Raw genomic sequence first — 15,698 nt, forward strand, 5'->3', positions numbered from 1 at the left:
CTCTCTTATCAGTATCCACACATACACACATTTCCCCAACTCCTACACACACACACACACAGTTCCCCACCCCCTACACACACACACACACACACACACACACACACACACACACACAATTGTGTGTGTCAGAAGCAGCTCATCTCAAATGGATTAGCAGTGGCAGAGTTACGTAACATCAGCATCTCAGTCAGTACTATAGACAAGAAGAGGAGCCATGGCTCTGTACTTTGTTTGTTACTGCCTAGTATTCCTCCCAGGCCCAGTCCCAGCTACACACACACACACACACACACACAAACTCCAGCAAGTACACACACACACACCACGCCCTGGTGGAGCGGAGAGGACAGGGGGATACGGCCACGGCCTGAGTGCTGAGAAAAGCACACTGAGTGGCTACAAATAGCCGCTCTGCTGCTATATTAAGTTCCACTCCACTTCGTGACAGAAAGCTGCACGTGCACTGCACACAAAGGGAGTTGACCCCAGACTGTCCAGGACAGTAGGTGAGACGGAGAAGATAGGGACATAGGGGAGAGTTTAAGCAACGCCTGGAGGACAAAGATAGCCTTGTTGTGAGGAATTGGTGCTTGCAGAGGGGGTGAAAACATGACATAGCTCAAGGGTGAGAGACACACAGACGTAAGCTTACACACACACACACACACTTACCACTTTCCATCGTTCCTTGACCAGGACAAGCACAGTTAGGATGTCGGCTTGCTCTGTTGCTGTAGCACTCATTCCGCCGGTGGTGGACTCACTGCTGCTTCCTTTAGGCTTTCCCTGCGACTCTTGCTACCCACGACCGGCCTTATTAGATTGTGCCGGGCATCAGGACCCTGTGGAAACCTAACCAACAGGCCAGGAGAGAGGCGGAACACACAGAAGACCACCACCACAGTCAACGTACCGTAGCGCTTGCGGCCCTTTCAGACATAGCTTTGATCGACGCTTCCCTCTACAAGGGCGGCATATCGTCATCAAAATCAAAATGATTTCTAAAGCCCTTTGTACATCAGCGCATGTCAGAGTGCGTATACATATGTTGTTGATGTCAAGTGCTGGATGCAGGAGGAATGTCAACGAGCCGGTGTAGACGATATGCTGAGGCCAACTGAAGTAGGGGCCTTTGGGTCTTATGACTGAAACCTGGATATTGACTTCCCGGGTTGAGGAGTAGCCCGTGCTAACTAAGCCTATTTTGTGCTGCATGGCCTAAGTGCAGCTGCCACAACTGCTGCTCCCAGTTGTCTCATGCAAGCTCTCTCTCTCTCGAGCCCACAGCACCACCACACAGCTCCACACAACCATCATTTATTTTAATTCACCTTCTAAATTGTTTCCCCGTATATCTAGCAATTAATGTATCCTAAGTCTATATACTGGTGTTATTTTCCTCTTTTGCCAATATCATGAGTATGTACAGTGCGCAAGGCTAATAATGTGTTGAGGAAATGTTTGGTGAAGCTGCACTCATTGTGAGGCATTTCAGGTTCATATTTAAATGCAGTGTGTGACACTTTTCCAATCTTCCAAGTGCATGCGATGTTCAGAGATACATGAGCACTCGCTGCACTGACGAGAAAGAAGAGTTTTTATTTCCATATTGCAATGTGTTTTGAAGTTCGCGTCTCGGCGCTCTATGACTTCTTGTCCGCCATGTCTGTGCGTAATGGGAGCGCACACGGATGAGCGACTGCACGATACGTTTTGCCGCCTGTTGGCCTGCAGAACTATTGCTATGAAATGCATCTATATTCATTCAATTGAAAGTAATTCCCGCTTTGAGGATAAGCCAGGAATGTTTAAGAGCCTAAATGTGGGTATAATGAAGATGCCGTTACATGATCTAATTCCATATGTATGTCAAAGAACTCCATGATTAACGGTATGGACCAGAGGGAGGGGTCATCACCTGGTATGTGATCTGTGTGGGGAGACTGTCCACAGCCTGGTATACCCCAACCTGCTATAGTTGGTTCGGAGGAGTAGGCCTGATTGAGGCTTAGATTTCCCATTTATATTCAAAACGGTATATTCAGAGTCTGTTCATTTTGTTAATACCTTTGTAGATAAAGTAAGTATTCATTGGATTTCGTCATTCACCTGGAACAACCTTTCACTGTTAATAAACTGGACACTATTTTGCTGCCTCCTGCTATTTACTGCCCTGAAGGCTGCTCTAACTTCTGGTCTCTACCACAGTGATGAGAACTTTTCTTCGGCATTCTGTGTGTGGAACAAGTAGGCTGCTCCAGCATTATGCAACAAGGGCACAGAGCATTCTTTGGTTACAGGACATGACATCAGTGTCAGTGTCTCCCCAGCACAGGAGCACTCCCAAGATGCAACGGGACAGGGCTGGGAAACGTCAGTACAGCACAGGAACAGACACCGCTACATCACGGTGAAATCAAGACCATGACGTCTGACACAAATGCTGTTGACACGTCGTTGGGAGTCCGTGGCCTTAGCTCAGCAGCAGCGCTCTCTCTGCTCGCTCTCGCTCTCTCTCCGCCTCTCTCTCTCTCCCCCACTCTTCCTCTTCCTCCCGCTCTCTCCCTCCATCTCCTCTCCTTCAGACTGCAGAGGGCAGCAGTCGTGAAGTCAAAGCACCACTCCATGGATGTCAGGGGCTTTTTTTTTTTAAGGACACAAGATAGTTCAAGTTCCAGATAAGACCAGCAGAGTAGCATTCATTTAGTGTGGTGGAGCGACAGTAGAGAATAGATAAGCGTGTCTGGGAAAAGAGTGATGGTAAGAGATTGGCTGGATTCCTGTCTGAATATAGGCCTAATCAGTGCAGAAGCAGCAGCCCAAAATGAAACTCTGTCTGAAGGTCAAAATGAGAAACATCCATCTTCCGCTAAAACACTGAGGCAGGAAAGTTACACAGTCAGGGAAGCCCAACCTCCCTGTCTCTGTGTGAGAAGCCACCAATACAACGCACTCTGCAGTAGCCTACATTTCAAGGGCACGGAGGCTTTATTCCAATCTCCTCCCTCCATGGAGTTTGATACATTTCTGTTAGAAAAACAGCACGAGTTTGTACAGTGGAAGTAGTACCCTCTCTTCAATCACTCCATCTGGGGCAATAATAATTTATGACATTTGTAAAGCGCTTTTCATTTTACAGAATCACCTCAAAGTGTTCATAAAGCACTATACAAAATACTATCTGTATTTATAATGCATCTCAGAGTGCTGATCTAGGATCAGTCTTGACTTTCAGATCATAATGATCTGGATAGGGAAAACCTGTTCCTAGATCAGCACTCCTTCTTTGAGATGGTTTAGGGCCAGAAAGCAGCCTGCTGCCTCAGAGCCAGTTCAGAACCATTCCACTCAGCCAGCAGGTGGCTGGTCCACATGGTTGTGGAATGAATCCAAAATGGCACCCTACTCCCTTTTAAGTGCACCACTTTTGCTAAAGTAGTGCACCATAGCCTATAGGCTGCCATTTGGGACCTATTTGTGTGACTCACTGATCAACAAAACACTGCTGTCCTGACACTTCTCAATGCAAATCATGAAACCGAATAACACATTGGTTGCAGAGATGTGGTATATGACCAGTCATCATAAATATTTGACACCCATCTCAGTCTCGCCGTGAATCATGCTGCCTGACTCCATGGCAATTGAACTATTGAAATGTGCTGCCTGCTGCACTGCTCTGCGGAGAACTGGAAGACTACATGACACAGTAATAGAGCAGTAATGATGAAATGACAGATGGATATCTAATATAATAATATAATAATAATAATATAATAATATCTGTTGGATAGGCCTACTTCCATTCCTATGACTCTGAGCAGTCACCCCTGCCCTGTTAGAGGGTGTTGCAGCAGCCTCAGCCTGACCCAGTGGACCAGAGACACCTTCCAACCTATTCCTTATATAGAGCCCGAGTTTTGGTCAAAAGCAGTGGACTACGTAGGGAAAAGGGTGCCATTTGCGACGGCCTCCTCTGGAGATGAAAGGAGTGAGTGTCTGATTCCCGAGCTGCTGCCGCTGCCACGGGCCTGGCTGTTCAGTCATCTCTCTGTTTAACGCCCTGGAGCTTTGCCAGCATGGGGATGGGATGGGTAAGCCCTGCTCCATCCCCCCGGCCAGGCCCGTTCCATCTCCACCCAAAGAATGATGCTACAGTACAGAGTGAGTGGGCATGATAGTAGGGAATGATTTCGGGGTCGTCTCTCTCAATATCAGAACCTTACTACAGTGCATGTAGCCTACTGTGTTGATCAATGACTGAATAAAGTAGGTACTGGTTGTTTGTATGCCTCTCTGTGTTGTAATGTTCGCCTGTACTGTTGATAAGATATTCTTCTCAACTAACTTGTTCTGGATCTTGAATCAGGTGGCATCATAATCATGTCACGGATAACATCTTTTCCACACCACGTCAAGCTATGAATTCAGTACTGTACTACCTGAGTGACAAAGCTGATATGAAAAATGTATTTGCATGTGGATTGTAGCTTGCTGTACATCTCATCTCCCCCTCCCATGAATGGCATGTGGTCAATACACAATAGAAATGCGCATGACTTTACAGGCAGCTGTTACAATGCAATGACTATGCAACTGGCTAATTGGTGGTTGCAATGTGCCACCTCCGCGCCCGTTGTTGCATAGCGAAGCTGCGTAATTAGCTAGCCCTGGTGGATTTACGATTGCGCGTACACGCACAGCGTACACACGGGCTATGCTAGAGTGCCTCCTTGCATTGATTTAGCTATGGGGAAAGCGTTGCGTTATAGAATATAATCGTACTGCATCTAGCTATGGAACGACCTTGGCAGCGACGCTATACTCCATCAGTCCGTTTAAAATGTAGCTAATGTGGCCTACTCTATCCCTGTATGTTGACATCAGCTAATGTTCGCTAGTTGTCAGTGTCATCCGATTGCATAGCAGCGGTGTCCATACCTTAGCCGCTCCAATCCTTGATCCGAAAGAAGCCGGGTGTGGTTACTAAAAATCCTTTATGTTTGTCTTGATGGAATGTTGAGACATCGAGTGGAATTCCATAGTGGGTGCGTTATCCATGTGGTGTTGATTCTGCAGCTGATGTTCACACGCACACATGTGAATTTAGCAGCAGGGATTATGAGTTTTATCGAATCGTCCCTTTTCTCCTTCTCTCTCGCTGTCACCTCAGCATCTCTCTCTCTCGATCGCTACAGATCCGTGACGTGTTAGCTACTCTTCTCTGATGATCTGCCTGCCTGCACGCGCGTTCACGATCCTATCCCCCTCGCAACAGCTCGCTATGTGAACGAGCGTGGGCTTTAAAGCGCTAGTGCACGTGTATTATGAATCATGAGCGTGGTCGCGCCCAATATTCTCTAATAATACATTTGTACATTGCGTATTTGTTTGCCCGACAGGAGGTGCCCAGCCTTTAGTTACTATTACACGCTCTTGCAAGTGTAGCCTCGTATTAGAATTTCACCCCCTCTATTATATTATATTCAATTGTATTATATTCTGTTCTTTCATTTTAATCGGGCTTTTTTTCATCAATGAAGATCCAGATATGACAGCATTGTAGAATTTGTTGCATAAGCATACTGTTGTGTGATAACAACATGCTTCCGCACAATATCATGTGTGCTTTGATATTGTCTCTCTACCACATTTTATGAGTCCTTGTATGAATAACCATAATTCACAGAGCATTTGCTAAAAGCTAAGCATTAGATTTGTAAGAATAACATACTTCAAAAGAGCATGAAGATTATGTTAAAAACTGCTCATTTAGATTTGGAGCCAATCCCAACCAATTACATCTCAAACTCTAATTCTTGCCACTAGAACATTGCTTATCTATAAATAAGTATTAGGAAACGGGAATGTGCTCGGTTCTCTCACATGCTGCTTACACCTATCTGGTTGTGTATGTATTTTCAGAAGTGCAACGAGCAAATCAACAAGAAACTAGGAACAGAGTCAAGAGATTTGGTTTGGAACTGGACCCTAAATTACACCCGCGCAGGGATTTGTGGGAGTGATTCATACAGCGATGACGTAGCCATGCACAACCGGTCAGTATGGTATTTCCTTATAGCTAGCTTTTTCAAAACAATCTGAGAGGACAATGTTTCGTGTGTAGCTCGATCTGGCTATGGTCGCAAATAGAAATCGAACGGTCTGAGTGGCCAGCGGCTCAATGTAGTTAGTAGCTAATATAGCTAGCATAGGTGTGTTGATGTTGCTCTCGCCAGTATTCTGTCCAGTAGATTCCCACCGCTCTTTCGTCACTACAGGATGCTCAAGCTGTTCGGAGCACTAGTTCTTGTGGGACTAGCACTGGCGTGCTTAGCTTCCTGGGTGCTGGAGAGCTATGACACCTCCTGGCACCCCAAACGGAGTGTTCCGCAGTTCAACGCCGGGGATGGAGAGGAGGCTGGGACATGTCTTCCTCCGTATCCCGGCGGCGAATTGGATAACATATTCTGGTTCGTGCAGGTGAGTGGATCCAGCTTCTAACTCGATTTGCTAGCTAATTGCTAACTTGCTAACTAAGTGTTGTGACCGTCAGTGTCAATTGTCAGGGTGACAGCTGTTAGCAAGTAAGTAGCCCCCTGGGTAGTAGTGGTCATGTCACAATCTACACTGGATGGGGTCACAGTCCAGTTTCCTTTTTGGGTGCTGTGCTGTCATGCATGGACAAAGTTGGCACCGGCCAGCCATCAGGTTTTAAACTTTGAACCCAGTTGTAACTAGCTAGGTAATAAGTAACATGTTTGTTGACTAGAGGAGGGGATGTACCAAGTGGAATATCTTGTCAAAACGAGCTAGACGATGCCCTAGTTTGTGCTTTTAACCCCTGAATTATGTCCTGTACCTGCACAGGTGTCTGACATTCATATCAGTCGATTCCATGACAAAAAACGAATTTATGACTTTGAGAAGTTCTGCACTAATACCGTTGAAGTGATCCAACCTGCTCTTGTGCTCGCAACAGGTACTTCGGCCATTGCTTCTTGCTCATTAGTTTATTAGCAGCCCCCAAACATTACAGCTTGCAGAGTTTCAGCACTATCACAAGAGCAGCCATGAACCTGAAGTGAGTTATTATTTCTCATAAGTCACTCCGTCTGTCCACCAAACAGGAGACCTGACGGATGCGAAGACCGAAAGCAAGGTGGGCTCCCTGCAGCATGAGGTGGAGTGGCAGGCCTATCACGACATCTTGAAGAGGTCTCGGGTGCTGGAACGCACAAAATGGATCGACATCCGCGGAAACCATGGTGACTAATATAATATACCTCCTCTGATATTCTCTTACACTTCATGATTTCCAGAATCCCCCCCCCCCAACAAAAAAATAATCGGGAAGATCCTATGAACAGGGTTGATAAATTGGTATGGAATTGGGTCGTAAATGTCTAGAAATCTGCAAAGCCAGTTAGTTGAATTGGACTTGGAAGGGTTGAAAGGGTTTTTCGGCTGTCCCCATAGGAGAACCCTTTTTGGTTCCATGTAGAATCCTCTGTGGAAAGGGTTTTACATTGAACCCAAAATGATTCTACCTAAAAACCAAAATGGTTCTACCTGGAACCAAAAAGGGTTCTTCAAAAGGTTATCCTATGGGGAGAGCTGAAGACCCCTTTTAGGTTCAAGAGAGCACCTTGCTTTCTAAGAGTGTAGAATATGTAAAGAATCCACACACCTACAGATATGTGCATTCTTTGTGAATTTTACCTCAAAGCTGAGCAGTCAGGATCGTCACTGCTTAATGCCCCTCCATTGATATTGAATCACAAATGCTATTAGAGTTGAAACACGAAATCTCCTACAGCCTAACTGTCCACTACAACCCGTTGTTAAAGACACTTCAAAAGAGCCTTTCTCTGGTTGACATTAGTTCAGTCCAGAATAGATCGTAACAGCAGGACATTTAGGCTATGTGAGTCCCTGTGGTTACTGGTATGGATAGATGTTAATCAACAGGGATGAGGGAATTAATACCAAGGTTAGATGCCTTGGCCAGGAGATGGTATATGTTCATTATGTTTTGCAAGGTCTCTCTTACTTAGCTACATTCCTGTTTTTATTATGTTTCTGATAGATGCCTTCAATATTATTTCCTTGGATAGTGTCAACAACTACTACAGGTCAGTGTTCACTCTTGCCTGCTATATCTGGAATGAATGTTGTTTACATGTGTCAAAGACATACAGTAGGCCCTTTCAACTCAGCTCTGGACCTCGAAGCCAGTTCCACTGCGCTTTCTCATGGTTGCCCTCTATTCAGGGACTGATTTAGACCTGGGACACCAGGTGGGTGCAATTAATTATCCGGTAGAACAGAAAACCAGCAGGTTCCGGACCTCGTAGGGTCAGAGTCGAATACTCCTGAAATATGACAAGTGTCACTGTGATTCATGTTCAGAGACTCCTACTAGTTATATGACTAGCTTTCTAGCAACCAGCTCTCTCTAGTGTAGCTAGTGTGAGTGAGTTGCCTCTCAGCGTTCGCTTGTCTGTGTAACATGAGCACTAGACTTATTAACATAGCTTTATATCTAGCTCAGATAGTTAGAATCAATCTAAAGCCAGATATACAATTTACAAGCTGATTCAAATGATCAAAGCTTGATGATTAGTTGATTATTGGAATCAGCTGTGTAGTACTAGGGCAAAAACCAAAACGTGCACCCCTTCGGGGTCCCGAGGACCGGGTTTGGGAGACCCTGCTCCACAGTTTGTAGCTCATTCTCTTTTTAAAACACAGTCTCTCAAAATATGACATCTGTCTCGTGTCTGCATGGTAATTGTTGAGGTTTGTTCCAACATGAACACCACACTGTATGCAGTCACAAACTCTGCCACACAATAATGATGATTATATTCCCAGGAAATACTCAGCCAATCAGAAAGTTGGCTCCTTCCACTATGTCCACAAGACTCCCTTCGGCAACTACTCCTTCATCTGTGCTGATGCAACCATCACCCCCGGACCCAAGCGGCCGTACAACTTCTATGGCATTCTCAACCAGGTACAGTATGCCCCCAACCAGCTTAACACCAGCCTGGTCCCAGATCTGTTTGGCATTACAACAACCATATGAGTTGGCTATACAATACAACACAAACTGATCTGGGAGCAGGCTAGCGCAACAAAACTAAATACTTTCCCACCCTACTCTGTCATTAATTTAAACATAAGACTGAGACATTACAGTCTATTTGCGTAATATTTTTTTTAAATGTCCTTATGCAACACCATACATTAGACTCAGATGGACCTGTTGGCATCCTTCAGGACTGAGAGCCACAGCAGCAACCAGACCATCTGGTTTGGCCACTACACCACTTCAACGGTCATCTCCCCCTTTCCAGGGCTGAGAGGCGTGATGAGGTAACAGATGTGTGTGAGATGAGGTAACAAAATAATGTTTGTGGGTTTCTATAAGCCTGTCTTTCTGTTAGTCTGCCTCTCTCATTTAAACACCCTCTAAACAGGTTTTGGATAATTAACTAGTATACTGTTGTTATAACAGTTCTGGCATAGGTCAGTTTTTAGTTATAAATTAGTTAATAGCATAGTGGAAATGGTAAAATAATGTTCCGGAAAGGCCACTCAATTATATTTATTGCCAACGCTTTTCGGAACAAGCTCCTTTAAAGCACTATTGCAACACAGTGTCCGAACGTTATACATACTCAATAGCACAGTTATTGAATCCAGTTAGTTGAGATTTTTGTACCATATACATCTGTGATGTAATTGTTACCTATGTGTGTGTGTGTAGCTCGGCTGTAGCGTACCTGTGTGGTCACCTACACACTCTGGGCGGCCTGATGCCTGTACTACACAGCAGACACCCCGAGGGCACCCTGGAACTGGAGCTCGGTGACTGGATGGACAATCGCAGGTAAGTCTATAGATGCATCATACTTTTTACACACTCCCTCACTCACTCAGGCTCAGACAAACACACACACCTGTATTTGTGGTCCGTTTAAATTGTGCTACAAATAAAGTTATCACACAACACCGATATATTCCTTTTCTCTCTCTTTCTCGGTCATTCTCCCCCTCTTTCCTTTCTTCCTTTCTCCCCCTCTCTTCAGGTACAGAGTGCTGGCATTTGACCATGACCTGCTGAGTTTCATGGACCTGAAGTTTCAGCAGTGGCCTGCAGTACTCATCACCAACCCCAAGGAGGCGCAGTACCTCCATCCTGGAGTGGAGCCACTGGGGAGAATACAAAGCTCTACCCACATCAGGTGTCCCTTCTGTGTGTGTGCTTCAACCCTAAACCCCATGCCATGACCTCTAACCTACACCACCATACAGAATCACCATCACCCACTGTGCCTTTTTTTTACACACATACCATACCATCTATCTCTCTATTCCATAAAACGATCACCCTTTTCACACTACTCAGCCGAACTGAACTGGTTACACATCCACCACAGCTGCTGGAACTGTGCTGGACAGGGTAATATGCAAAGAAAATATTGGAACCAGTACAGTTCAGCACAATAGTGTGAAAAGGTTCTTTATCACCTACAGTTGAAGTCAGAAGTTTCGATACACTTAGGTTGGAGTCGTTTTTTCAACCACTCCACAAATTTCTTGTTAACAACTATAGTTTTGGCAAGTCGGTCAGAACATCTACTTTGTGCATGACAAGTCATTCTTCCAACAATTGTTTACAGACAGATTATTTCACTTATAATTCACTGTATCACAATTCCAGTGTGTCAGAAGTTTATATACACTAAGTTGACTGTGCCTTTAAACAGCTTGGAAAATTCCAGAAAATGATGTCATGGCTTTAGAAGCTTCTGATAGGCTAATTGAAATCATTTGAGTCAATTGGAGGTGTACCTGTGGATGAATTTCAAGGCCGACCTTCCAACCCAGTCCCTCTTTGCTTGACATCTTGGGAAAATTTAAATAAATCAGACAAGACCTCAAACTCTGCAAGGAAGAAGCCACTGCTCCAAACCTCCATTAAAAAGCCAGACTACGGTTTGCAACTGCACATGGGGACAAAGATCGTACTTTTTGGAGAAATGTCCTCTGGTCTGATGAAACAAAAATAGAACTGTTTGGCCATAATGACCATCGTTATGTTTGGAGGAAAAAGGGGGAGGCTTGCAAGCTGAAGAACACCATCCCAACTGTGAAGCACGGGGTGGCAGCATCATGTTGTGGGGGTGCTTTGCTGCAGGAGGGACTGGTGCACTTCACAAAATAGAAAATTATGTGGATACATTGAAGCAACATCTCAAGACATCAGTCAGGAAGTTAAAGCTTGGTCGCAAATGGGTCTTCCAAATGGACAATGACCCCAAGCATGCTTCCAAAGTTGTGGCAAAATGGCTTAAGGACAACAATGTCAAGGTATTGGAGTGGCCATCAAAGTCCTGACCTCAATCCCATAGAACATTTGTGGGCACACCTGAAAAAGCGTGTGTGAGGAAGGAGGCCTACAAACCTGTCTCAGTTACACCAGCTCTGTCAGGAGGAATGGGCCAAAATTCACCCAACTTATTGTGGGAAGCTTGTGTAAGGCTACCTGAAAAGTTTGACTCAAGTTAAACAATTGAAAGGCAATGCTACCAAATACTAATTGAGTGTATGTAAACTCCTGACCCACTGGGAATGTGATGAAATAAATAAAAGCTGAAATAAATCACTCTACTATTATTCTGACATTTCATTCTTAAAATAAAGTGGTGATCCTAACTGTCCTAAGACAGGGAATTTTTACTAGGATTAAATGTCAGGAATTGTGAAAAACTTAGTTTAAATGTATTTGTCGAAGGTATATGTAAACCTCTGACTTCAACTATCTCCATACCACAAAGTTTGTCAACAATGTTTCATTTTGGCTCACCTGTCTCTGCAGATGTGTGTGATAATCTTCCCCTATCCTCCTGTATTCTAACCCTGGCCTCTCCGGTCCCCTCAGGATCCTGGCCTTCTCTGATGCCCCGGTCACAGCAGTTCACGTCAGCGTGGACGGGGTGGAGATGGGTGAAGGCCAGTCTGCTGGAGGTCCTCTGTATGTGGTGCCATGGGAACCCTCGCTCTACCTCGCTGGGCTGCACACTGTCACTGTCAAAGTGAAGGTTGCACAACACCCATTACCTCATATCTTCTATTATATAGACATGCTAAGAGGTTGTCAAATGTTTTAAAAAGTTGTTCAAAAGTTAGCCAATGTTTTCTCAGATAGCTACCAGATGTTTTGTTACTAGTTCAGGTGATGTGGCCTCTCTTATTCTGTGTGCGTGTTGTGGTGTTAGGACGCGGTGGGGCGGTCGACTTTCCGAGAACAGCTCTTCACCCTGGAAGAGGACCTCTCCCCCAGCTTTGGTTTCTTCCAGTCTTTCATCCTGCTCACTGACCACTACATTCTGGTAAGAAGACAAAGAAGAATACTTGATTTTCCTGTCAGTCTTGAGATGCGAACGGGTGACCTTCGTTGTTGACCTGCCTCTCTGCCTGTATGTTACTTGCTGACTCAACCTCTATAGCAAAAGGTCTTCTAACATTTAACCATCATGTCTTCACCAGCTGTGCTCTGTAGACCTACTGTATAAACGGTCCTGTCTGTCCACAGGCCCGGGTAGCCTTTGTCACAGGGATGCTGCTGAATATTGGAGTGCTTGTGGCGTTCAGGTTCATGCCTCTGCCCTCTGTCAGAGGTGAGATCCGCCAGACACTCCTGTCACGTCAACCATGGTAGTATCAAGCTGGTTGTTACCGGTGTGAAAATGGCCATAGTTATTGTTCTCAGCCATCCTATACAGTGAAAGAAAATCTAGGATTTTTGCATATCATTCCACACAACCTCACGTTGATAAATACATGTATTGTCTGTAATACGCAATTTGTTGTCTGTGACAACTCTTTTTGTCGATTTGTAGTTTTCAATCTTACCTGTTTTCATGTGTCTCCCAGGGTCAAGTCTGTCCTCTTGCGCCTGTCTGTCCCTGCACTTGGTCAGTAAAGCAGACACTTTCTACTACTCTCTACTGCTCTTCAACCTCTGCACTGCCTTAGGTGAGTTTCCTACTGGGTCCAGAGGACAACCATCCATTAAACTCAGTCTCTTCACCCTGTCAGCCGGTCTCAACTTGCTCCCTACCCCTTGCCTGTGTCCCTTCAACATGTATAGAGCTGTAAGGTGTGAGCCTGTAATCCTTTATTTGATTATACCTATCCAGACCCTTCATATCCTCAAACATCTTAGGGTTAGGGCCAAGGGGAAATATGCCAATTAGCACTGACTGTGTTGTGTTCGTCTACTCACCCTGTCTCTGCAGGTCCCTGGTTCATAGGAGAGTTGATTGATGGTCACATTGGGGCTTGCTTTGCCTTCGGAGTGGTTATCGACGGACACTTCCTCGAGGGAAGTCTCACTTATGTTGTTGGGGTGGGGCAGGTGAGGAGGCTGGTATTTAGTCAGGATCATTATGAGATGATATTGAGAGATACGGCGTTCATACATGCTCATGACAGGTCTTAGTGCATGATAACTGCATTATAATAAGTCATGCCTGGTGGCTTTTAGTAAAGTTCTACCAGATGTATAAAGAAGGGGGAGACTTTAAGGCAGTGGTCATTTTTCCCTTAAAGGGTTACCTGTAGTTGACAAACTCTTATCCCTGTGTCTTTCCTCCATTTCCCCAACAGCTGCTCTTCTTCAACATGCCTCTCACCTGTTACCTGTGCTGGAGCCTTCACCTGCGTAGTCGTGGTAACTCCGTCCGCTCACACTTCTTGCGTCCGGGCTATCGGTGGAAGACTCTAGGGGTGCATACAGCCATGTTGCTGCTGTTAGCCTGGCAGGGATACTCTTGTTACTTCCTGCTGGAGACATATGGACCGCTGGCCTTCTTCCTGTCCCCAGTCCGCACGTGGGCAGTAGGGATCGCCCTGATATTGGTCTACCGCGCCTGGAAGGGCCCCGCCCCCTGTCTCCGTGACGACAGCAAGACAACCACAGCCTCTTGACAGTTGCACTTATTTTCTTTCTACTGGGGGATTCTCTTAGTTATGGCAAACTACATTGGCTCTACTTTTCTATCTCATATTTCAAACTACTCTTTTGTGCAGAGTTGTTTCTCGCTCTCCCTTCAAAGCTACTTTCCCCTCATCTTATTTCCCACATTTTTAAACAGTTTAAAAGTAGTTGGTTCATATGCATGTTAGTGTATTGCATGTGTAGACCACACCCCTATACAGTCAGCGCAATGAAGGTGTTCGTACAGTGTATATTGTGGATAGAATTGTTCAGCCAATGACTGCTGTTCCTCAAAGCTGATTGAGTCTCTCACCACTGTATTCTGCTGTGGTAAACGTATGTATTAGTTGCCCACTTGAGACTTGATTTGTAGCGGTTATTCAATTCAAAGTGTTGCCTCGGCCAACTGCCACATCACCACTTTCCAGAGGATACATAATCAGTCCTGCTCTGGCAGGTTTTGTATTTGGTTATTGCAAACTAGTTATATTTTACATCGGTGGGTGATTGGTCTGCTATACCCGAGGTAGTTTAAATGTTTATTTTGAGCTCTGAGAATCTGGCTTAAGATAACAGCTGTTACTCAGGAATGGAAGGACTTGAACCAAAAGACTGACCTTTTTATATATTCAGTGGTGAATCTATCCACTTAAAGCATGTTAAAACAATCAATGCTAAATAATAGCACAGGTGCAATGACCTGAGATTGTGCAGTTCATTTTTTTATTATTTCCTTTGTGATGGTTATTCTCTATTGAGAAGTTGATTTGGGCAGCTGTGTGTTATGTATAGAAAGCAGATATTGGGGAGTTTCAGACCAGCACTGGGCGCTCGACTTAGACTGATAGGTGCTGGTACTGTTTGTATTTAGGTGCCGGAGCGTCACAATATTTGAGCTAATATTCTGAGAGGAACATGGAGCTCAAGCAATAGAAATGTTGAGGTGAGAGTACCTGCCAAAGTCCAGCACTACTCTGGACTCAGGTTGGGGTTCAATTTCTACATTGAATTAAGAAAATTGGAATTTAAGTTATGACTAAACTTTACGGATGTCACATTGCTTGTGGGCGGTGCTATGGCTGTTCAACCCTTGGCGTAGACAGTCTTTTTACCACCATGTCCACATCCCATTGTCCTCATTTCCCCTAGGATTGGATCGTCAGTCAGGGAGTTGTGGTTTTCCTTTATAGAATGTATCAAAGTTCGTATTGGTCCCATGTATCAGGGTTTATTAGAGCATCGCACAAGTTGCCCAATGCTGATTATGAAGTGGAGATTAGAGGTTTCATGACTTGATTGTCCAGAGCTGTACTTTTTATTCATGGTCAGCTTTAACACCAGAATGTAAAGGGTTGGCTGACTCAGTTTCACCAGCAGTTGCCCCAAGCTAGGTAGGTAGCCTGGGTGCCAGTCTGATATTTTGCCAACTCCTCATCAGGCCAAACATAATTCCATAAGGACTTTGCATGAGAGCAGAATTAAACTGGCATCTGGGCAGAGCATAACCACTACTTGGATGTTTGCTGTAATGTTACTTATGAAATAGATTGTGGCAAGTGTAAAATCAGATACCCATTTTCAAATTGATCATTGAAATGAAGTTCAGATTTTATTAATGGTTTATAGTGCTGTGAAATAAATTGTTTAGTCAAGTGGAATGAGATCTAAGACTTCATTGAAT

The 15,698-nt window shown here is 44.8% G+C and overlaps 2 protein-coding genes across 3 annotated transcripts in view; one reads left to right on the forward strand and one right to left on the reverse strand.

The window, feature by feature from the left end:
* Window positions 1-5,340, reverse strand: part of LOC118362876 (tau-tubulin kinase 2-like) — a 32,300-nt gene extending 26,960 nt beyond the window's left edge. The window contains exons 1-2 of one of the 2 annotated variants that reach the window (XM_035743578.2): window positions 4,945-5,340; window positions 676-855 (exon numbers count right to left, since the gene is read on the reverse strand). In XM_035743578.2, coding sequence (XP_035599471.1) covers window positions 676-747 — 72 coding nt within the window. In that variant the 5' untranslated portion in view covers window positions 748-855; window positions 4,945-5,340. The remainder of the gene's footprint in view (window positions 1-675; window positions 856-4,944) is intronic. The other variant, XM_035743576.2, reaches the window with a different exon arrangement.
* Window positions 5,341-5,857: 517 nt separating this feature from the next.
* tmem62 (transmembrane protein 62) lies at window positions 5,858-15,680 on the forward strand. The gene is made up of 15 exons (XM_035743580.2): window positions 5,858-6,062; window positions 6,285-6,486; window positions 6,874-6,985; window positions 7,134-7,271; window positions 8,093-8,138; window positions 8,881-9,022; window positions 9,260-9,384; window positions 9,779-9,901; window positions 10,101-10,256; window positions 11,957-12,116; window positions 12,294-12,407; window positions 12,611-12,695; window positions 12,952-13,053; window positions 13,317-13,435; window positions 13,687-15,680. Exons 1-15 carry the CDS (start codon window positions 5,890-5,892, stop codon window positions 14,005-14,007), a joined length of 2,118 nt encoding a protein of 705 aa, XP_035599473.2. The 5' UTR covers window positions 5,858-5,889; the 3' UTR covers window positions 14,008-15,680.
* The last annotated feature ends 18 nt before the right edge of the window (window positions 15,681-15,698 follow it).

This window comes from Oncorhynchus keta, chromosome 29 (assembly GCF_023373465.1).
Source record: "Oncorhynchus keta strain PuntledgeMale-10-30-2019 chromosome 29, Oket_V2, whole genome shotgun sequence".
Lineage (NCBI taxonomy): Eukaryota > Metazoa > Chordata > Actinopteri > Salmoniformes > Salmonidae > Oncorhynchus > Oncorhynchus keta.

What these genes read in the sequence shown, in the direction of transcription:
- tmem62 (XM_035743580.2), top strand. Translation starts at nt 5,890, where the DNA reads ATGCTGCTTACACCTATCTGGTTGTGTATGTATTTTCAGAAGTGCAAC. An exon ending in CTGTCACTGTCAAAGTGAAG is followed by an intron (nt 12,117 to 12,293) that starts GTTGCACAACAC and finishes TTGTGGTGTTAG; the next exon opens with GACGCGGTGGGGCGGTCGAC. An exon ending in TCACTGACCACTACATTCTG is followed by an intron (nt 12,408 to 12,610) that starts GTAAGAAGACAA and finishes GTCTGTCCACAG; the next exon opens with GCCCGGGTAGCCTTTGTCAC.